This window comes from Malaclemys terrapin, chromosome 21 (assembly GCF_027887155.1).
Source record: "Malaclemys terrapin pileata isolate rMalTer1 chromosome 21, rMalTer1.hap1, whole genome shotgun sequence".
In the NCBI taxonomy this organism is placed as follows: Eukaryota; Metazoa; Chordata; order Testudines; family Emydidae; genus Malaclemys; species Malaclemys terrapin.
Genome location: NC_071525.1, coordinates 13,687,037 through 13,707,945, shown reverse-complemented (window position 1 = coordinate 13,707,945; position 20,909 = coordinate 13,687,037). Strand labels below are relative to the sequence as shown.

The following is a 20,909-nucleotide window of genomic DNA, read 5'->3' as shown; positions in this document are numbered from 1 at the left end:
GCCATGCGACCTGTGGGCGGCCAAGAGACACTGAAGCAGGGGGCCCATGGCACCGCTGGCCCTGTCACTGTGTGATCTGCAGGCACCAGTCCCACCACAGGGTGGCCAAGAGACACAGCCCTACAGCATCACGCCACCGCCAGCTCCACAACCACACAAACCACAGGGGGCAACCAAAACACAGACAGGTCCCATGCGCCATGGGAGCAGCTCAGAGACACAGACAGGCCCCAGACACTGATACGCAGCAGTGCTGCAGCAGCCCCCCCCCCCCCACACACACACACAGCCCGGCGCCTCTCAGGAGGTCGCAGACCCATCCACCCCACCGAGCACCACATATGCAGCAGCCTCCTGAACTGTCCCACTGTGGCTGCTCTCAGCACCCACCTCCAGCCAACACGACCACCCAGCTCATGCCTGCCTCCCACACTCAAGATCTCCCCTCACCCCCCCATGGGACCAGGCACCCGAGTGAATGCTCGGCATGCTGGGCTGGGACCAGAGATCACACCCCACCCCATTGGGCTCTGTACACCCCCTCCACCCCCACCCCAAACACTGACCCAGATGCTGTAGGGATGGGCCCTGCCCCAGGAGCCTGTGACCTGCAGACAGAGCACAGAGGAGGCAGGGGCCCCACATGGGGAAGTGGGGGAGAGAAGGGACAGGATAGAACACAGGAGTCCTGGCTCCCAGCCTAATGCTGGAGCAGGTCTGGTTTTGTGAACAGCTTCCTCCCCTCCAACGCCCTGCAGGGCTCCCCTCCCCTGTCCCATTGATATACACCCCAGGACTCCCCTCTCCCCGCATTCACACATCCTCAACACCCCTCCCCCATTTACACACCCAGCACCAGACTCCACCCCACCCGTTCTCTCTCAACCCCCCCCCGCCACACATGGCTCACAACCACACACAGATCTCCCCCTTCCCCTCCCCCAAGTACATGCAGCCCCCCCATTCCACTCCCCCTCCCCAAGGGGCTGGGACCCACCCACCCACCTTGAGCCTTCCCCCACTGACAGCAGCACAGAGCAGCCTGACTGCCCCCCAGCTCAGGCCCCCTCCCCAGCTCCCCCCCAGGTACCTGCTGCAGCCTCCTCCTGCCCCCCAGCTCTCCCTGCCCCACCGTGCTGGAGGGGAACCCCCTGGCAGGCTCGCTGCTGCCCCACGGAGCTGGGTTTGGCCCCCTGCCCGGCTCTGGGTGAGCTGGGAGGGAGGACAAAGGACAAGGCGGTGGGGCTGGGCCAGTTTCCCTCCTCAGCCACAGGACAGGTGGGGAGGGCTGGGCTACCCACAGCAGGATGGGTCGGGTGCAGCGCCCACAGATCCTGCCCGATCTTAAAAGCTTCCCCCTCCCCTGACAGGCCAGGTGCCACACAGATGCAACAGCCCCTACAATCTAAGCAGTCAAAGGGGTCCCAGCAGCACTGAACACCCAGCTCTCCTCCAACGCCCCCATTCACAGATCTCAAAGCACCCCACACGGTGGGGAAACTGAGGCACGGGGCGATGACAACTTACCCACTCACCCAGCGGGCCAGTGGCAGAGCTGGGAACAGAGCAGAGGTCTCCTGGGTCCCAGCCCAGGGCTGTATCCGCTAGGCCACGCTGCCTCCCCAAGCTCAGCAATCCTTGGCCTCAGAGCAAACACCCTCTGGTGAGTTTCCTGGCCATGCCCTGGTGAAGACACGCAGCCCCGCTGGGCCCAGCAGTGTCACAGGGCCAGGGTGCCCAGGGCCTTTCCTCACAAGGATTGCGTGGTGCACGTGGCCAGGTAAACCCCAACCCTGACTGGCCACTCACGCACCATCCTTGCCAGCAAGTTCTCAGAACCTTAAGAAAGATGCATCAACTTCAACACTATGTTAACTCTGAACCTTAATCAACATGTGTCATCTTTGCTGCTGTGTTCACTCTGAACCCTAACAAGTCCAATATCCATGAATGATGATAACAGTCTGGCAACCTCAGGTTGTGTTAACCCTGAACCTTAACTGTCATTGTGTTAACTCTGAACTCTAATGAGATGCCACTGCAGCCCTTGCTACTTACGACCTCTGAGCATTTCCTGGACAGGGTCAGGGGAATGGAGCTAGCCGGGGAGGTTAGACATATGCAGAACAAGGGGTGTCCCTCCTGAGGGGGACAGGGTCCTCTCTGCGAAACACATGAAGATGACATTGGCGATCTAGCAAGTGAGAACTGCAGCTCCATTCCAACCCCACCCTGCACCAACATCCACTAAATCCAAGAATTCTGCAAGGACAGCTTCTAGATTCACAGCCTGGCCCATGGGGGGGGGGGGGGGGGGAAGAGAGGAGAAGAGGAGGGGAAGGGGGCAAGCATGCAGGCTGCTCTCCCCTAAGCCACTGGCGGTTCCACGCTGCAGGGAGCAGGGGCAGGGCCAATGCCCCAGGGCGATGCTAGGGGGCGCTGGGCTGCAGGGGGCAGGGTGGGGAGCTCTGAAGGTCCCTGGAACATGCAGCTCAGAGCCTCAGGATGAGCTCCAGGCTCTGCCATGGCGGTTTTGCTGTAGTAGAATGGGGTATGGGCCCCAGATGAGAGTGGGCGGGAAGAGAAAGGACCACCCCTCCCCCCCCACACACACTGCCTGCAGCGCTCAGGGTACAAACCCAGGGTAGAGGGGGTCTGCAGCACACAGGCAAGCCCCAGGACCCTCTAAAGGTTACTCAGAGACACACTGGTAGAGCCAGGGAGAGAACCCAGGAGTCCTGGCTCCCAGGCCATGCCCCCCGCCCCCCAGGCTGCAGCAGCACTGGCATTACCTTTCTTGGAGAGCCGCTCCATCTTGCGCGCCTCAATCTTATCGCACTTGCGGTACCTGGCAGGGCAGAGAGAGCCAATCAGAGCGAGGGGGCCACGGGTGCAGGAGGGGGCAGCAACACGCAGGGTGTATGTATGTATGTGTTTCGTCTATCACATGTGATGTGCAGGGGAGCTAGCAGAGGAGCGAGTGCATTCACACAGTGCTTTGGGGGAGCACTATACAGGGAGCTCCGGCAAGGTGACCTGACTTGCCTTAAGCCACACAGGGGCAGAGGAGTCCTGGCCCCCAACTCTCCACTCTAACCACCACGCCCCATTCCCTGCCCAAAGCCAGGCTGGCAGCCGGGCGCCCCGCCCCCCCGCCCCGGGGACACTCACACACAGCACTGTTTCTTGGTGTTGGGTCCCCCGAACTTGGGCTTGTCCAGGCAGTTGACACAGGCCCCGCAGTCCTGCAGCTTCAGACAACCCTTGCACTTGCCGCAGCGGGTCATGCGGTTCTTCTTGCCTGAGTGATGGTGGTGGGTGGCAGGGCGGCGCGTGGAGGGCGGGGCTTTCACTGCCACTGGCTCCACCTTCCCCCGTCGTGCTCGCCCACCCTCACTCTCTGAGGCCGAGGAGGTCTCTGCGGGGCAGACAGCAGGGGGATTACCGGGGGGCACCCTGGGCCCCACCCTGTGCAGCATAGAGCTGCCTACAGGACAGCACCCTGTAGCCCAGCGTCCCCCTCCAAGCCCTCCCACCCTGCCCCCACAGCATGGCATCCCCTGCCAAGCCACCCCATAGCACAGCACCCCCCCCCCCAGCCCTTCCACTCCGACCCCGCAGCATGGCACACCCTGCCAAGCCACCCCCTCCTGCCCCTCCCGGAGACCTGCCAGCCCGCCCCCACAGCATGACACACCCTGCCAAGCCATCCCATAGCGCAGCCCCCACCCGCCCCTCCCCCAACGCAGCCCACCACCCCCTGGCGCCCCCTCAAGGCCAGCATTGATGGCGATGGAAGAGTCACTCACAGTCTCTCTCCCAGGGACAGCCCTGCATGGCACGCATCCCGGCTGGGCCGGTGGCCGTGCCCCAGCTCTGCCCCGGAGGAGTGGGCACTGCCTCCATACTCACCCTCGGCGGCCGGTGAGGCAGCGATCTCCTCCCGCTCGCGCAGGGGTAGGGCGCTCAGGCGGGGCACGTCCTCTGGCACCATGGCACGCGACTGGCCCAGCGCCACTGCCGCATGCCGGCACACATGCTTGATCCGGGGGCCCTGCACTGGGGACTCCTGGCCCTGCGGGGACATCATGACAGGGTGGGTACCAGGGGAAGAGAAACCCTCCTGCAGGGAGCATCACGGGGCCAAGAGGCTGCTCCGCTCCCCAACCACTGGAAGCGGGTATACAGAGCAGGGCTGGAGAAGATATATCCTCCCCCCCCACAGACACGCGCACACAGTGGTAGCGATCCAGCTCCCAGCCCAGCATACCAGTTTCCTGGTCTCGTTCCTGTCCGTGCTGGCCAGGTCTGGCTCAGCCTCCCCTGGCACAGCCTCTGCAGTCTCCTCCGATTTGACGCTGGGTGATGGCTGCAGGCAGGAGACAGACAGACGGAGCTATGATGGCACAGCCAGAGCTACAGGGACCCAGCACCAGACACCTGTCCCTGGCTCTGAGGCGTGGGTGGGCTTGGTTAAGGCATTGGGTACCCAGCACTGCTGGGTTCTCTCCCTTGCTGTGGGAAAGGAGTGGGGTCTAGTGGGTTAAAGCAGAAGGCTGGGAGCCAGGATTCCTAGAGCCGTGGATAGAACCCAGGAGTCCTGGCTCCCAGCTACACCCCCGTCGCCCATGCTCTAATAGATGCCACTCCTCTTCCAGAGCTGGGGACAGAACCCGGGAGTTCTGGCTCCTAGCCCCGCCTCTACTTATTCCCTCTCCCAAAGTTAGGGACAGAACCCCCCCCCCCCCCACACACACACACACACACACACACACACTTCCCCTCCCAGAGCTGGGGAGAAAAAGACAGTTACTGCCCTTCCCGTAACGGTGGTTTTTCGAGTGCTTGCTCATGCCCATTCCAGTATGGGCCTGTGCGCATCGCCGCTGGAAGACTTTTTCCCCTACTGATATCCATCAGCTTGGCTCTGGTGCCCCCTGGAGTAGCACCTCCATGGCACGGTAGATAGGCAACTGCTGGCAAGAAGGAACTGAGGAGGCAGCAACTTCAACAGAGGGGCAGGTGGGTGGGTTGGGGGATGGACGTGAGCAACATCTTGAAGAACAGGAGTTACGGAAAGGTTAGTAACCATCTCTTCTTCTTGCAGTGCTTGCTCATGGCCATCCCAGCATAGGGGACTCCCACGCATTCTGTCAATGGGTGGGGTCGGAGTTCCTGTGAGACAGAGTGAAAGAGCACTGCCCCGAAGGCTGCATCATTCCTTGCCTGCTGGGTGAGGGCGAACTGCCCATTAATGTGCGGACAGAGGACCAGGTCACCACCTTGCAGATATCTACAGCCAGAGCATGAGCCATGAACGCTGCTGGTGAGGCCTGGGACCGTGTGGAGTGTGCTGTTAAGCATGGGGGGAGCCACCTTCGCCAGGCCATAGCATGTGCAGATGCAGGACATTATCCAGAAGGAGATCCTCCATGCCAAGACCACACTGCCTTTCGTCCTTTCTGCAACAGCAACAAATAACTGGGTGGACTTTCAAAAGGGTTTGGTCCTTTCTATGTAAAAGGCCAGAGCACCTCTAAACAGGGACAGCTCCAGGCACCAGCAGAGAAAGCACGTGCCTGGGGCGGCATTCCGTCTATTCTTGGGTCGGCACAGTCCGAGTGGCTTTTTTTTTGCACTTGGGGCGGCAAAAATGATCGAGCCAGTCCTGCGTCTAACGTCCAGAGATTTCCACAGATTTCCTGAGAAAACTACAGTGCATTGGTGACCTCCCAGAAAACACCATCCTAGCCACCATGGATGTAGAGGCTCTATACAAACATCCCACACACAGATGGAATACATGCTGTCAGGAACAGTATCCCTGATGATGACACAGCACAACTTATTGCTGAGCTCTGTGACTTTATCCTCACGCACAATTATTTCAAATTTGGTGACAATATATACCTCCAGACCAGTGGCACCGCTATGGGCACCCGCATGGCCCCATGATATGCCAACATTTTTATGGCTGACCTGGAACAACGCTTCCTCAGCTCTCGTCCACTCACGCCCCTTCTCTACCTAAGCTACATTGATGACATCTTCATCATCTGGACCCATGGGAAGGAGACCCTGGAAGAATTCCACCATGATTTCAACAGCTTCCACCCCACCATCAACCTCAGCCTGGACCAATCTACACGGGAGGTCCACTTCCTAGACACCACCGTACAAATAAGCGATGGCCACGTTAACACCACCCTATACTGAAAATCCGACCGCTACGCCTACCTTCATGCCTCCAGCTTCCACCCCGGACACACCACACGATCCATCGTCTACAGCCAAGCACTGAGGTACAATCGCATCTGCTCCAACCCCTCAGACAGAGACCAACACCTACAAGATCTTCACCAAGCATTCTCAAAACTACGATACCCACACAAGGAAATAAAGAAACAAATCAACAGAGCCAGACATGTACCCAGAAGCCTCCTGCTACAAGACAGGCCCAAAAAAGAAACCAACAGAACTCCACTGGCCATCACCTACAGTCCCCAGCTTAAATCTCTCCAACGCATCATCAGTGATCAACAACCCATCCTGGACAACGATCCCTCACTTTCACAGACCTTGGGAGGCAGGCCAGTCCTCGCCCACAGACAACTCGCCAACCTTAAGCATATTCTCACCAGCAACCACGCACCGCACCATAATGACTAACTCAGGAACCAACCCATGCAACAAACCTCGATGCCAACTCTGTCCACATATCTACACCAGCAACACCATCACAGGACCTAACCAGATCAGCTACAACATCACCGGCTCATTCACCTGCACATCCACCAATGTTATATATGCCATCATGTGCCAGCAATGCCCCTCTGCTATGTACATTGGCCAAACTGGACAGTCACTACGCAAGAGGATAAATGGACACAAGTCAGATATCAGGAATGGCAATATACAAAAACCTGTAGGAGAACACTTCAACCTCCCTGGCCACACAATAGCAGATGTAAAGGTAGCCACCTTACAGCAAAAAAACTTCAGGACCAGACTCCAAAGAGAAACTGCTGAGCTCCGGGTCATTTGCAAATTTGACACCATCAGATCAGGATTAAACAAAGACTGTGAATGGCTATCCAACTACAGAAACAGTTTCTCCTCCCTTGGTGGTCACACCTCAACTGCTAGCAGAGCACCTCACCCTCCCTGATTGAACTAACCTCGTTATCTCCACACTGATTTATACCTGCCTCTGGAGATTTCCATTACTTGCATCTGAAGAAGTGAGGTTCTTACCCACGAAAGCTTATGCTCCCAATACTTCTGTTAGTCTTAAAGGTGCCACAGGACCCTCTGTTGCTTTTTATGGTCACCCTTGAATCTTTCAGGCTGTGCAGCTGGGAATCAGTTTGTTCTGAAAATAAGGACTGGATTCATGGGGGAGGCCTGATGACTGAAGCCAAGAACTTCAGTAGCCATCACCCAGGCCGCTGCGTCTGCGTCTAGGGCCAGCTAGAGGGATGCCTTGGCTATGGCCCTGCCCTCTTCAGTCATGGCAGCAAATTCTGCTCTAGGCTATATACACTGGCAATTGAACGACAAAACTTCTGTCTTTCAGAGCTGTTAAAAAAAAAAAAAAAAAAGAAAGAAAAGTTTAGTGCCAGTGTGAACAGCACACTGTCGGCAGAAGCGCTCTCCTGCCGACAACGCACTCGCTGCTCATTGGGGGTGGAAGTTTTTTGTCAGCAGGATAGCTGACAAACAGCGGCTCCACAGCCCAACTTTTAGCGGCATGGCTGTAGCAACACAGCCACGTTACTAAAAGCTGTGTCGTGTAGACATAGCCCTAGAGTCAGAGGGCAAGAGCTCTCTAAATTTCTGCACCGCTGACCAGGAAATAAAATCGTGAGCTAAACTGAGCCTGGTGGTTCGTGACCCTAAGCGGGAGGCCCCCTGTGGAGTAGATTTTCCTCCCCAGGAGGTCCAACTTCTTTGCCTCTTTGGCCCCCTGCTGCCCTCGCCTCTCTCCTTCTTTCAGAGTAGCAGCCGTGTTAGTCTGTATCCGCAAAAAGAAGACCAGGAGTACTTGTGGCACCTTAGAGACTAACAAATTTATTAGAGCATAAGCTTTCGTGGGCTACTGCCCACTTCTTCGGATGCATATAGAATGGAACATATAATGAGGAGATATATATACACACATACAGAGAGCATAAACAGGTGGGAATTGTCTACCAACTCTGAGAGGCCAATTAATTAAGAGAAAAAAAACTTTTGAAGTGATAATCAAGATAGCCCAGTACAGACAGTTTGATAAGTGTGAGCATACTTACAAGGGGAGATAGAATCAATGTTTGTAATGGCTCAGCCATTCCCAGTCCTTATTCAAACCGGAGTTGATTGTGTCTAGTTTGCATATCAATTCTAGCTCAGCAGTCTCTCGGAGTTTGTTTTTGAAGTTTTTCTGTTGTAATATAGCCACCCGCAGGTCTGTCACTGAATGACCAGACAGGTTAAAGTGTTCTCCCACTGGTTTTTGAGTATTTTGATTCCTGATGTCAGATTTGTGTCCATTAATTCTTTTGCGTAGAGAGTGTCCGGTTTGGCCAATGTACATGGCAGAGGGGCATTGCTGGCACATGATGGCATATATCACATTGGTAGATGTGCAGGTGAACGAGCCCCTGATGGTATGGCTGATGTGATTAGGTCCTATGATGATGTCACTTGAATAGATATGTGGACAGAGTTGGCATCGGGGTTTGTTACAAGGATAGGTTCCTGGGTTAGTGGTTTTGTTCAGTGATGTGTGGTTGCTGGTGAGTATTTGCTTTAGGTTGGGGGGTTGTCTGTAAGCGACAACTCCCACCTGTTTATGCTCTCTGTATGTGTATATATATACATCTCCTCAATATATGTTCCATTCCATATGCATCCGAAGAAGTGGGCTGTAGTCCACGAAAGCTTATGCTCTAATAAATTTGTTAGTCTCTAAGGTGCCACAAGTACTCCTGTTCTTCTCTCCTTCTTGTCGGCTGCAGCGACAACCAAGGAGCCCAGTATAAAGGTATTCGTAACTCTTATGGGGGAGGAAATACTTCCTCTCCACCCACTTGGCCGTAGGCTGGAGAAAGGCCAGGGTCTGCCACAAGGCCCTCATGGGCTGCAGAATGGCCTCGTTCAGGGGCAGGGCAATTCTTGCTGGCCCCGAAGCAGTCAATGTCCTCCAATGCTGGGCTGACCCCACAATCTCCTCTCTCTGGAGGTTAAGGTTCTGAGCCATCCAACGCAGGAGCTCCTGGTGGGCTTTGTAGGCATCCTGTGTCGGGGCTACAGCCATGCCCACCACTGCCTCGTCAGGGGAGGGTGACAAAAGTGATCTGGACTGTTCACGGTGCCTGGTCCTCCTCCAGCCCTGGCAGTCTCCTGCCGGTGTCACTTGAGGATCCCTGATTGCAGCCCCAGGAACCAATCCTCTTTCCAACAGGGATGGAGGGGGTGCCCTTGTCTCTGACAGTGCCGAAAAGGAGCATCCCCCATGGGAGCCCTGGACCATGTGCGGCCAAGGGGTCCAGCATCTGCCATTGGCCGGTATCCCATGCTGGTGGGACAAGTCCCTGGGCCATACCCTTGGGGGGGTCTGATGTGCCCAAGGTCTGGTCCCTCGCAAGGCACATGACTCTGCCTGAGATTTGGAGCTCAAGGACTGGCTCCTAGGTGACCAGGGTGGCACTGTGCCTCATGGTGCCAAATGACTTTGCCTTGATAGGGAGTGGCGCCGCAACTACTAGCCGGATGCCAGGGATGAGACCGGCATCTAGGCAAGGCGTCGCTGCAGCAAGCATGGCCTGGCTGCTGAGTCTCCCAACGACAAGTGAGACGGAAGGCGGTGCATCGCCATCTTCGCAGGCTCGTCCAGGACTGGTGATTGCCCTCTTAAGGCTGGGCCCTGCGGCCTGACTTGTCCCTGTAGGCCCCCAGTTTGGAGACAGTGCTACCTGGAGGGGTAAGAGGTTTTGCACTGCCCCATACGCCTCTGGTGCTGCCAGCTTCGTGTCCTTTTCTTGGCTCACCCTACATGGGGAGCTCCTTGGTACTGGACTTGACAGGTCCCCCACCCCCGGGAGGGGCGTCAATAGGCCGGTTATTTTGCACCCGGTTGACAGTGGTTCATTATAGCTCACTCATCCCCCAATGCCCCCAATCAGACTTCTTTTCGGGCCCGGTAATGGGGAACAGTGCTGTGTCATCGGTGCAGATTTCTTGGGTGCCAGAGAAGTGTGCCGGGGAGCCGAAGGGACGCTCCTGGGAAAGGGAGCGCTCAGTGCCGGGTCCAGTCACCACTCTGAAGCAGGACAGAGTGCCATCTCCGTAAGTAGGAACTTCAGTCGATTCTCTCTCTCTTTTTGGGTTCTTGGTTTGAAGTTCCTACAGATCTGGCACTTACCCTGGATGAGACCCTCTCCCGTGCACTTCAAACAGCACATGTGAGGGTCACTAACTGGCATGTGCCTGGCATGCTGCACTGTTCGAACTCCGCCCTGGGGCCAGGGTGGGTGCTTACTAGAAAAATGACTAGCACTATACTTATGCTAATGAACTATTTACACTTATCTACAATCTATTTCAGGAAGACCACCATGAGGGGATCTATTGCTGGGCAAGAGAAGACTGTTCTAGACAGAAAGAAGCAACTGAGGAGACAGCAGGTGCCTATCGACTGCGCCATGGAGGCACCACTCCAGGGGGCACCAGAGTCGACCCAACGGATACTACTAGCGATTAGGGGGGAAAAAGCCTTACAGTGACCGTGCATGTCACACATGCACACCCATACTGGAATAGACATGAGCAAGCACTCGAAAAAGAAACCAGGAGTCCTGGCTCCCAGCGCCCCTGCTCTAACTGCTTGACCCCACTCCCCTCCCAGAGCTGGGGAGAGAACCCAGGAGGCCTGACTCCCAACCCCACCGCTCAGCCCCACGGGAAGCACTGTTATTAAGGCAGGCTGACAGGTCAGCATATGCAGCCCCCCCCCCCCCCCCAGTCACCCAGAGATCCAGTGCCGCCCCCCCCCCCCCCCCCCGAACGGGGGTCTCGGTCTCACCGGGGCCAATCTGAGCAGCTGCTGCTGGTCGATTTTGAAGAGCTGCACCTTGGCACGAGTCAGCAGACTGTAAACTTTGTCCATGCCCGACAGCTGGGCCGGCTGTGCAGCCGGCGCTGCCTCCTCCCGGGTGGGCGCCGCAGCAACCTGCTCCTCGGCCTCGCACCCAGAACCCTCCTCCTCCTCGGACTCATGGCTCGCCAGCGAGGCCACGCGGCGGATGGCCACCTTACGCACCACGCCTGGCACATCCACGTCCTCCATCTTGATCAGCTCCGTGTCCGGGGGGCCAGGCAGGTGCTGGGGGGACTCCCCAAAGAGGGGCAGGGTCAGGTGGTTGGTTCGGCCCAGCAGCCGCTTGCCACTGCGGGTCATCACGGGCTCGTAGTGGGGAGAGGGGGGCTCTGGCCGGGGCACAGGGGACAGTGGGGGGTCCTTCCCAGCCTCGCTGAGGCACACAGGCTCCTGCTCCTCAGCCGACACTGTCAGTGACTCGTAGATCTTCAGGTGAGCCTCGCTGGGGGTGAACTGAGGGGCCCGGAGCAGTGGGGGCCGCCTGGCCGGCGGGGAAGGGGAAAGGAGGGGGCCAGGCGGGAAGAGGTGGGGCTCCTCAGGGGGCAGCCGGAAGAGGGACTTGCCCGCCTCAGGGGGCAGAGGTGGCGAGGTGCTGAGGGAGGTCCAGCGGAAGGTGGGCTCCCGCAGGATAGAGCGCCGCTTGCCAAGGAGGGTGGGAGGAGGGGAAGCTGGGGGCGAAAGGCCAGGGGAAGGAGGGGGTGACGAGAGGGGGGAGGGGTATTCGTCAGGCGAGCGGGGGGGCTGGCCAGGTCCCACCTCCTGGCCAGGGGCTTGCTGTGGGACCAGGGGCTCCCCACGGGGTGGCCCCCCCATTTCAGGGGCCTTGGCCCGGGGGGCTCGTCGGGGGGGCTCGTCCATAAAGCGCCGGGGAGGACGGATGAGGCGGCAGGAGCGGGCGCTCACCACGGGCATGATGAACTGGCGGATGTTCTTCAGGAAGGTGGCTTTGTGCCCAGGGGGCTCCTCACCCACCGTGCCAGCCCCCTCCCGCTGGGCAGCTGCCACCCGCTCGGCCCGCTGACTGGGGGTGAGGGGCGGCCGGCCCCGCCCCCGTTTCAGACACTGTGCCCGTGTGGACTGGGCGATGGAGGCCGGGGCAGCTGACTCCTCCTCTGCCTGGGCCGGACACAGGGGCGATGCCGGCCTCTCCTCCACAGCGACCTCGCGCCGGGCCGGCCACCGCGCCCGTCTCCGCCGCTTCCACCGGGCTTGGGTCGGAGAGGCCGGCTCGGCTGGTGCCTCATGCGGCAGCTGCTCTGGAGGGGGGGCAGGGGGAGTGGGGGAGTCCCCCGGCAAAACATCCCTCCTCCTTGGTGGGCTGCTCTTCCTCCTCTTGCTGCCCCTCTTCCTGCCCACGGGGGGCTTTAGCCCGGCACGGGCCAACGCCACCCGCCCCGACTTCAGCCGTTTTGCTTTGGAGACAAACTTGAGCAGCAAGGGCAATTTCTTCCGCCCACGCCCAGGGCCCTTCCTCCGGGAGCTCGGGCTGGCACCTGAGGCCAGCCCCCGGCTCTTTCTGGGGGGCGCTGGGGCAGTGCTGGGAGCCTTGGCACCCCGCTGAGGGGCTCCCGGCTTCTTCTTGAAGGAGCCGCGGGGGCGGCCCCGCGGCCGGTGGGGCACCATGGGGTCGTGGCTCTGCCCCCTTGAGGGGCTGCTGGAGGATGGGGAAGGGGGCATGGCCTCAGAGGGCCCTGGGTCCTGCTCAGAAGGCGTCCTGGTGGCTTGGGTGGGGTTGGCGCCCAGAGGGGGCCTGGCCAGTGGGGGCCTAGATCTCTGGAGCAGCTCGGCCAGGGCCTTGACCATGCGCTCCCGGTGGGCCTCGCCCTTCCTTGGCTTGGCCGGTGCCTTGGAGGGGACTGCAAGCAGGGATACGTCCCTCTTCTTCCTGCCACTGGCTTGGGGCGACACGCCTGCAACGAGAAATGGGAGGGGGGTGAACCAGGGGGTTTAGGACTCGGGATCCCACCCATGCACCACCGTACACCCAGCCAATCAGCTAGCAAGGGTGGTTAACATGTGGCAACTCCATCCCAGGCCCCCAATGCTGGGGGGTGACAGCAGCCATCACCACAAGGCCTGGCTTAACCCTGGGGGGACAGCAGCCATCACCCCAACCAAGACCTGGCTTACCACTGGGGGTGGCACTGTGTGCCCTGCAGTAGAGAGACTGGACCCCATTCGTACCAGGGCACCCCAACTGAGATGAGATCCCCTCACTGTGCCAGGCACTGCACAGACACCCCCATAGCAGTTAGAGCGAGGTTCTTTCAGCATGCCGGCCGCTGCCCAGACACACAGAGACAGGCCCTGCCCACTGAGACCAGAGCCCCATTGTGCCAGGTGCTGCACAGACACAGCGAGAGACAGGCCCTGCCTAAAGAGCTCACAGTCTGAACAGCCAGAGGTGGATTATCCCCATTCCACAGATGGGAAAACTGAGGCCCAGGGAGAAGCAGTGAGCTGCTCAGGGTGACACCAGGAGTCAGCGGCAGAGCCCCAGCGTGTCCAGCAGCCCTCCTCCCAGCCACCCCCCACTACACATCTCTCCCTCCCGTTCCACGATGGAAATGTGCTGCGAACACAGAGCCGGAAAGCCGAGGAGCTGTGGGCACTGGACAAAGTGAATCCCACGTTCACTGGCTGGAGCCAGCACTGCGTCCCCAGGAGGGGCCCTCGCCCTGACCAGGCGCCCTGGGCACTGCAGGAAGCTGGTGTGGCCAAGCAGTTTCAGGCAGAAGAGAAGCAATTCCCTGTCCCCTGCAGGCATGAGCTATGGCTGGTGTAACTGGACCCACCCTATGGCGGTAGGTAGGGGGAGCCCAAGAGACACCGTTATAATGCACAAGATCGGTGTTCATGCAAGGCCTTGTGCTGCGAGGCTGACCCCTGTGGGTCAGAGGTAGTGTCCAAGCAGCAGCCCCGTTGCAGCCAGAGACAGCCAGGCCCTTTGCAGTGGTGCCAGCCAAGGGGGCTAGGGAACCCCAAGGGCCCTGTGAAGAAGCATGGCACAGGAGATGTGACAGGAGGCTGAGGACACGGGACACCAGTGCTGACACCTCCCCGGTGCCAGATCGAGGGGACATCCGCATGGGGTCAGGCCGGCTGGTGCCCTCACCTCTCTGGGAGCGCAGGGCAGCGCGCAAGGAACTCTGCGAGACAGGCTCATCGGGAGGGAAGCCCTGGAACTCTTCCTGCAGGGGGGGAAAAACAGAAAGGGGCTGTGGTTAGATGGAGGGTACCAAGCTCCAGCCCCCCAACATGAGCTCCAGCCACCCCTTGCTACACAGACCTATTCCAAGCAGCACCAAGCTGGGCCCACCCATAGGCCCAGGTCCCACCCTCCCATTTCCCCCCCAAGATGACGCCACCCACCTGGCCCCAGCCATACCCCCCAGACCCCATCCAACACACCTATTCGGAGCAACTAGAGGTGGCCATGCCCACACCCCTTAGGCCCCACCCACCCAGCAGCTATCCCCCCACACCCCTTCCACTGGCCCCAACCTACTGACATGCCACACAGCTGGAAGCAAGTGCCCAGACGGGGAGGCTTGCACAGCCCCGCCATGGGACAGTGAAGGATCAGGAAGAGCCACTGGGGCACTGCCAGGCCAGCATGAGGAGAAGAGATGAGCCCGGTCAGCTCCATGCTACAGCGGTGGGGGCTCCCTGTCACAGGGACACAGACTTCCCTCAAGCCACCAGATGGGGCGAGCGCTTCACCCATTGTCAGTGGGATTGTACCCAGGGTGAGGCCTGGACAGGCCATTGGGACCAATCCCTCCTCCAGCAGCCCAGCCGCCGTGCTCCCAGAAGCCCCTGGGTGGGGCAGGCAGTGGAGCCCACCCAGCACTAATTCATAGATTCATAGATTCTAGGACTGGAAGGGACCTCGAGAGGTCATCGAGTCCAGTCCCCTGCCCACATGGCAGGACCAAATACTGTCTAGACCATCCCTGATAGACATTTATCTAACCTACTCTTAAATATCTCCAGAGATGGAGATTCCACAACCTCCCTAGGCAATTTATTCCAGTGTTTAACCACCCTGACAGTTAGGAACTTTTTCCTAATGTCCAACCTAGACCTCCCTTGCTGCAGTTTAAACCCATTGCTTCTGGTTCTATCCTTAGAGGCTAAGGTGAACAAGTTTTCTCCCTCCTCCTTATGACACCCTTTTAAATACCTGAAAACTGCTATCATGTCCCCTCTCAGTCTTCTCTTTTCCAAACTAAACAAACCCAATTCTTTCAGCCTTCCTTCATAGGTCATGTTCTCAAGACCTTTAATCATTCTTGTTGCTCTTCTCTGGACCCGCTCCAATTTCTCCACATCTTTTTTAAAATGCGGTGCCCAGAACTGGACACAATACTCCAGCTGAGGCCTGAGAAGAGCAGAGCAGAGCGGAAGAATGACTTCTCGTGTCTTGCTCACAACACACCTGTTAATACATCCCAGAATCATGTTTGCTTTTTTTGCAACAGCATCACACTGTTGACTCATATTTAGCTTGTGGTCCACTATAACCCCTAGATCCCTTTCTGCCGTACTCCTTCCTAGACAGTCTCTTCCCATTCTGTATGTGTGAAACTGATTTTTCCTTCCTAGGTGGAGCACTTTGCATTTGTCTTTGTTAAACTTCATCCTGTTTACCTCAGCCCATTTCTCCAATTTGTCCAGAACATTTTGAATTATGACCCTGTCCTCCAAAGCAGTTGCAATCCCTCCCAGTTTGGTATCATCCGCAAACTTAATAAGCGTACTTTCTATGCCAATATCTAAGTCGTTGATGAAGATATTGAACAGCGCCGGTCCCAAAACAGACCCCTGCAGTACCCCACTCGTTATGCCTTTCCAGCAGGATTGGGAACCATTAATAACAACTCTCTGAGTACGGTTATCCAGCCAGTTATGCACCCACCTTATAGTAGCCCCTTCTAAATTGTATTTGCCTAGTTTATCGATAAGAATGTCATGCGAGACTGTATCAAATGCCTTACTAAAGTCTAGGTATACCACATCCACCGCTTCACCCTTATCCACAAGGCTCGTTATCCTATCAAAGAAAGCTATCAGATTGGTTTGACAACTAACCACTAAGTAACTTCGGCTCGCTGGCTTCCTGCTGTACCTGCGCAGGCTCACCCGGCTTCCTTACTGCACACTGAGACGCCGCCCATAGGACCCCCGCGGCAGGCACAATCAGTGCCCCTCGGACACCCAAGAGACAGCCCTGCCCCAGCCAGTCTGCAATCCATAGCGAGGGGAGCCGCTGCCCCAGAACGGGGAAACTGAGGCACAGAGAGATGCAGCCGCCGGCCAAGGTCCCACACGGAGTCTGGGAACTGGTGGCACGTTGCCCCTAGCTGTGCACACACCGGCTGCCATGCCACCGTACCCAGGACCATGTGGGATCAGGCGGTGCTGGGGGGACACAACTAGCCAGTGGGATGGGAGCATCCCCTGCCTAAAGAGAAATGTTGCCCATTCACTAGCAGCTTTTGATAGATGCACCAAAGGATAGCAAGGGCCTTAACGGATTACACTCCCCCAGCACTGAGATGCAGCCGCCTCTAGGGCGGAGCAGCTGGGGAACAGCTGTATACACCACCACACAGGGAGGCTTGCCCAGCGCTAGATGCAGCTGCCTTCACAATAGAGCATGGCAGGCACACAAGGACACGAGCACTTCATCATCGTGTAGCCGTACCAGCTACCCCACCCCAGAAGCAGCAACATGTCAGCGGGGCCATGAGAGACTGTTCCCCAGGTGCCCCATCTCAGCGCCAGATGAGCCATCCCTGTGTGGCTATTTCCCAGCGTCCCCCAGAGGTGGCTGCATCTCATTGTCCAGTCCTGGACAAGGCATCCTCGTGTAGTTATGTGCGATTGTTCTCTAGCTGCCCCGCCCCAGAGGTGGCTGCATCTCAGCACTGGACGAGCCATCCCAGCATAACATGCTTCAGCTCAACTAGCCCCAGCAGTTAGGTACACTGAGAAGCTAGAAGCAGCCCTGGGGTGTGAACCCTGCATAGCGGTGCCTACTCCTCTCTGCCAGTCAGGCGGTGCTGCCCCTCTGTTGTGGGCACTTCACAATGGGCAGCACAATGGGCTGCTTTGCCAGCTCAAGGGCACACAGCATGGGGACTGCTGGGTCCCTGCCACAATCATGCAGGGCTGTGCAGGCTCATACCTCCAGGCTCTCCCTCTCCACGTGCCGCCCCAAGCAGCAGACAGCACTGACAACATTCACCTGTGTGCTGGGGAAGCCGAGGCCTGCCTGAGGTCAGATGCACCCAGCGTTTCACTGGGCAACAGGAGAGCAAGGCCAAGCTACGGCTGGACAAACTCCTCGGGATGGGTGCCAAGAGACCACACCACCTGCTGGTACATGGGTAACTCCGCCCCAGGAGGAAACAGAACCAGCCCCTTTGCTGGTGGGGCAGGAGACTGGCGGCCACCTCCACATGCCCCTTGAAAGAGCACCAGCTAGGTCAGGAACCTTTCACTGGCAGAACTACAGCGAAATGGAGCCAAGAAATAGCAGGAGCAGGGAACGGAGCAGGGAGCTTTCCCTCTAGGGGCTCCGGCTCTGAGCGGGTCCCAGGGCAGGGACTGGCTGGCTCAGGGGGGAAAGATATGGGTCATGGCACCTTTCCCCTCTAGGGGGCACCGGCTCCAACTGGGCCCCAGGTCTGTAGTGGCTTTATCCCAAGTGCCTTTGCTGGAGTCTGCGGCTCCAGGCAAGTCAAGGGTCTCATCTCTCAGTAACCCCTGCAGAAGACAGCTGCACTCCCCTGTCCGAAGGCCCCTGCAACCGGGCAACCCGAGGCCCATGGGCTGGGGGCACCCAGCTCCCCCATATCCACAGAAGACAGACAACCCATTCTGCAGGGCAGGCTGATCCAGCGCTGACCCCCTCCCACCCCGTGGGATCCCTGTCAGATGGCTGCCCTCACCGCAGCTGGCCCAGCCCCAAACGCTGCCCACTCCGGCAAGGCTGGCACCTTTCTCCAAGGCCGGGCTCCTGGAGTCCCGTGACCAGGCGAGACGCAGAGCTTTCCTCTCCAAACAGGAAAGGCAAGTTCCCTGGCCCAGTGGACACGGAGAGCCACAAGAGTGATGACTCGGGCTCCGGGGCAGAGATCAGCACGTTCAGCATCTAGCAAAGAAGGGCCTGTTCAGGCCAGGAACCCCATGTGCCAGGACAGCCCCACATCTCCATCCATAAACTTCAATCATTTTCCAAAGAGGGCAGAGTCAGCAGCCCCCTTAGAAAGGTGGGGAAACTGAGGTATGGAGGGGGAGCAGACCAGTGGCAGAGCCGGGGCTGGACCCCAAGTCTCCATAGTGGCAGTGCTCCAACCACCTGTTCCCTAAGCAGGGGGTTCGACTCCTGATTCCAGCGCAGCTCTTGCCCCACGTGCAAGACTGTGGCCAGCAGGGCTCTCAACGCCGCGCTGCATGGGAGGCCAGGTCAGAGCCAAACCCAGCCCTCCCAGCACCAGCCAGCCTGCCCACAGTGAGAGCGCATCCATGCCATACTAGCCCCGGGCAGGAGGAGCATGGGGCGTGGCAAGGGGTGAGAATGCTGGTGCCAGAGACTCGCCCCGCTCCCGAAACAAGGCACCTTGCCGGCCATTAGCCACACCATCACGCAGTTCACAGAGGTTCCTCAGGACAGGGGAACCTCCCACCCTTCACTGCACACAGGCCCACCCAGAGGGGGAGACTATCTGTATGTGCCCACAAAGAGGGGCCCCATGCACTGAGGAGGGGGCGGGCAAAGAACCAAATGTGACCCCAGGGCAGATGCCGACTGGATCACGACTGGAAAGCTTATGCCCAAATAAATCTGTTAGTCTTTAAGGTGCCACCAGACTCCTTGTTGTTTTTGACTGGATCACAGCGACTTTCCAGGGAGGGCTCCGAGTGGTGCCATGCCCGGGGCAGGTCAGGAAGCTGCTGAGGGTGGCGTTGCCAGTTGCCGCCCAGACTCTGAAGTCAAACTCCAGAGGGGGGCATGGAAAAGTCGGGATGAGCTCAGCCCAGTGCTGGCTACAGTCAGCAAGGGTGAAATGGGCACTGTGTGTGCCTCCTGCTTCCCAACGCACACCATGTGGGGCAGGGCTCCTCCCCAATGACCCTTGTCTGCCCCACCCCAGCCCAAAAGAACTGTTCAGGCAAGGGGGCACCCAGAACTCCTTCAGGATGGGCTCCCCTGGCCAGGTACCACCTCCTATCATGCAGCAGTCAAACCCCTCTAAACATTGGGGGGCTGCAACCCACAACTCCCTAGCCCCACAAACAGCAACCTCTGCCCCCAAGCAGAACCCCAACACTGCCCCAGCCCCACATAGGGTCCCCCCTCAACCCAGCTCTAGAGTCCACCAAGCCCCCTAACTTTCCCCTCTCCCACCAGCACCCGCACACCCCTCCCACAGGGACCCACCCCCACAGGTCACCCAGCTCACCCCCAAGATGCCCCCTGCCCCAGAATCACAGACCCTCCATGATCTCCCACCCCTCAACCTTCCCCACACCTCCAGCCCTGTGGCCCCAGCTCCTTTCCCCATAGAGATGCTCTCTGCAGCTTCTCCCTATACTTCCCAGTTTCTCCGGAAACTGTTCAGTCCCCACTCAGCCCTAGGGTTCCAGTACCCCATTCCCCAACCTCACCCCCCCCCGCCCTGGGGCCTCAGCTCCCTGCCCCAGCAGCACCCCAGACTCCCAGCCACCCAACTGCTTCCCCAACATTCCCCCCCAGCTCCACCTCCTACTGCCCCAGAACATCCCCCAACCTCTCCTGCATGCCCACATACTACCCAGCTACAACCCGACTCCCAGCTCCAGCCCTCTCCCCACAGCCCGGCCCAGTTCCCTTCCTATCGGATCCCCCCAGCTTCCCCCCCCCCCCAAGTTCCTACCCCAAGGCGCATCAACCCCCAGCTCAGTTCATCTCCTCCAGGCTGCAGCTCCAGACTTACCCAAGCTCAGCTGCTCTCCCCAGCCCCAACCCCCCAAGTTCCTACCTCAAGCCCCCCAACCCCCAACTCCTCCATTCAAATCCCCCCAGTCCCTACCCCCCGCTCCAGCTAACCACCCAACTCCCTCCCCCCACAGTTCATGCCCCCAACTCCCTGCCCCTCCCCCAACACTCCCAAGCTCCCTCCACAGCTCATGCCCCCCAACTCCCTGCCCCCACATCCAGCCCCACCGCTCACCGGCTCCTCCTCGCTGCTGCCCCCGCCCAACAGGCCCCGCAGGCGGCGCAGGCTCCAGCCCAGGCCCAGAAGGCTCCGAAGCGCCGGGTCCCCCAGGCCGGGCCCGTCCCCGCTGGACCCGCCGCGCAGGGGCAGGCGCGCGCGCAGCCCGGCCCGGGGCAGGGGGCGGCCCCCGCCCGGCCGCCCGGGGAAGCGGCCCCGAGCCCAGGCGGAGCCACCGCCGCCCGCCGCAGCCGCCGCCGCCGCCATCTTTAACCACTGGGGGGGGCCTGGCCTGGGGGGGCGGGGCCGCCGCAATAACAGCCCGGCCCGGCCGCGGGGCACCATGGGGGATGGAGTCCGGGCGGGGGCGGTGCCCATTGGCCACAGCGGGGCCGGGACTACAGCTCCCAGCAGGCATTGCGGCTCCGCTCACTGCCCGGGCCGGCCGTGGGGCTCCCTGGGGAATGGAGTTCGGGCGGGGGTGGCGCCCATTGGCCAAAGCGGGGCGGGGACTACAGCCCCCATCAGGCATTGCGGTTCCCCTCCTGGCCCGGCCGCGGGAC

General features: G+C 59.2%; 1 protein-coding gene across 1 annotated transcript in view; it reads right to left on the bottom strand.

The window, feature by feature from the left end:
- Nucleotides 1–20,501, bottom strand: part of KMT2B (lysine methyltransferase 2B) — a 36,076-nt gene extending 15,575 nt beyond the window's left edge. Inside the window, exons 1-7 of the mRNA XM_054010758.1 lie at nucleotides 20,365–20,501; nucleotides 14,256–14,331; nucleotides 11,066–13,050; nucleotides 4,271–4,369; nucleotides 3,913–4,075; nucleotides 3,172–3,418; nucleotides 2,793–2,848 (exon numbers count right to left, since the gene is read on the bottom strand). Coding sequence (XP_053866733.1) covers nucleotides 2,793–2,848; nucleotides 3,172–3,418; nucleotides 3,913–4,075; nucleotides 4,271–4,369; nucleotides 11,066–12,943 — 2,443 coding nt within the window. The 5' untranslated portion in view covers nucleotides 12,944–13,050; nucleotides 14,256–14,331; nucleotides 20,365–20,501. The remainder of the gene's footprint in view (nucleotides 1–2,792; nucleotides 2,849–3,171; nucleotides 3,419–3,912; nucleotides 4,076–4,270; nucleotides 4,370–11,065; nucleotides 13,051–14,255; nucleotides 14,332–20,364) is intronic.
- Between the last annotated feature and the right edge of the window lie 408 nt (nucleotides 20,502–20,909).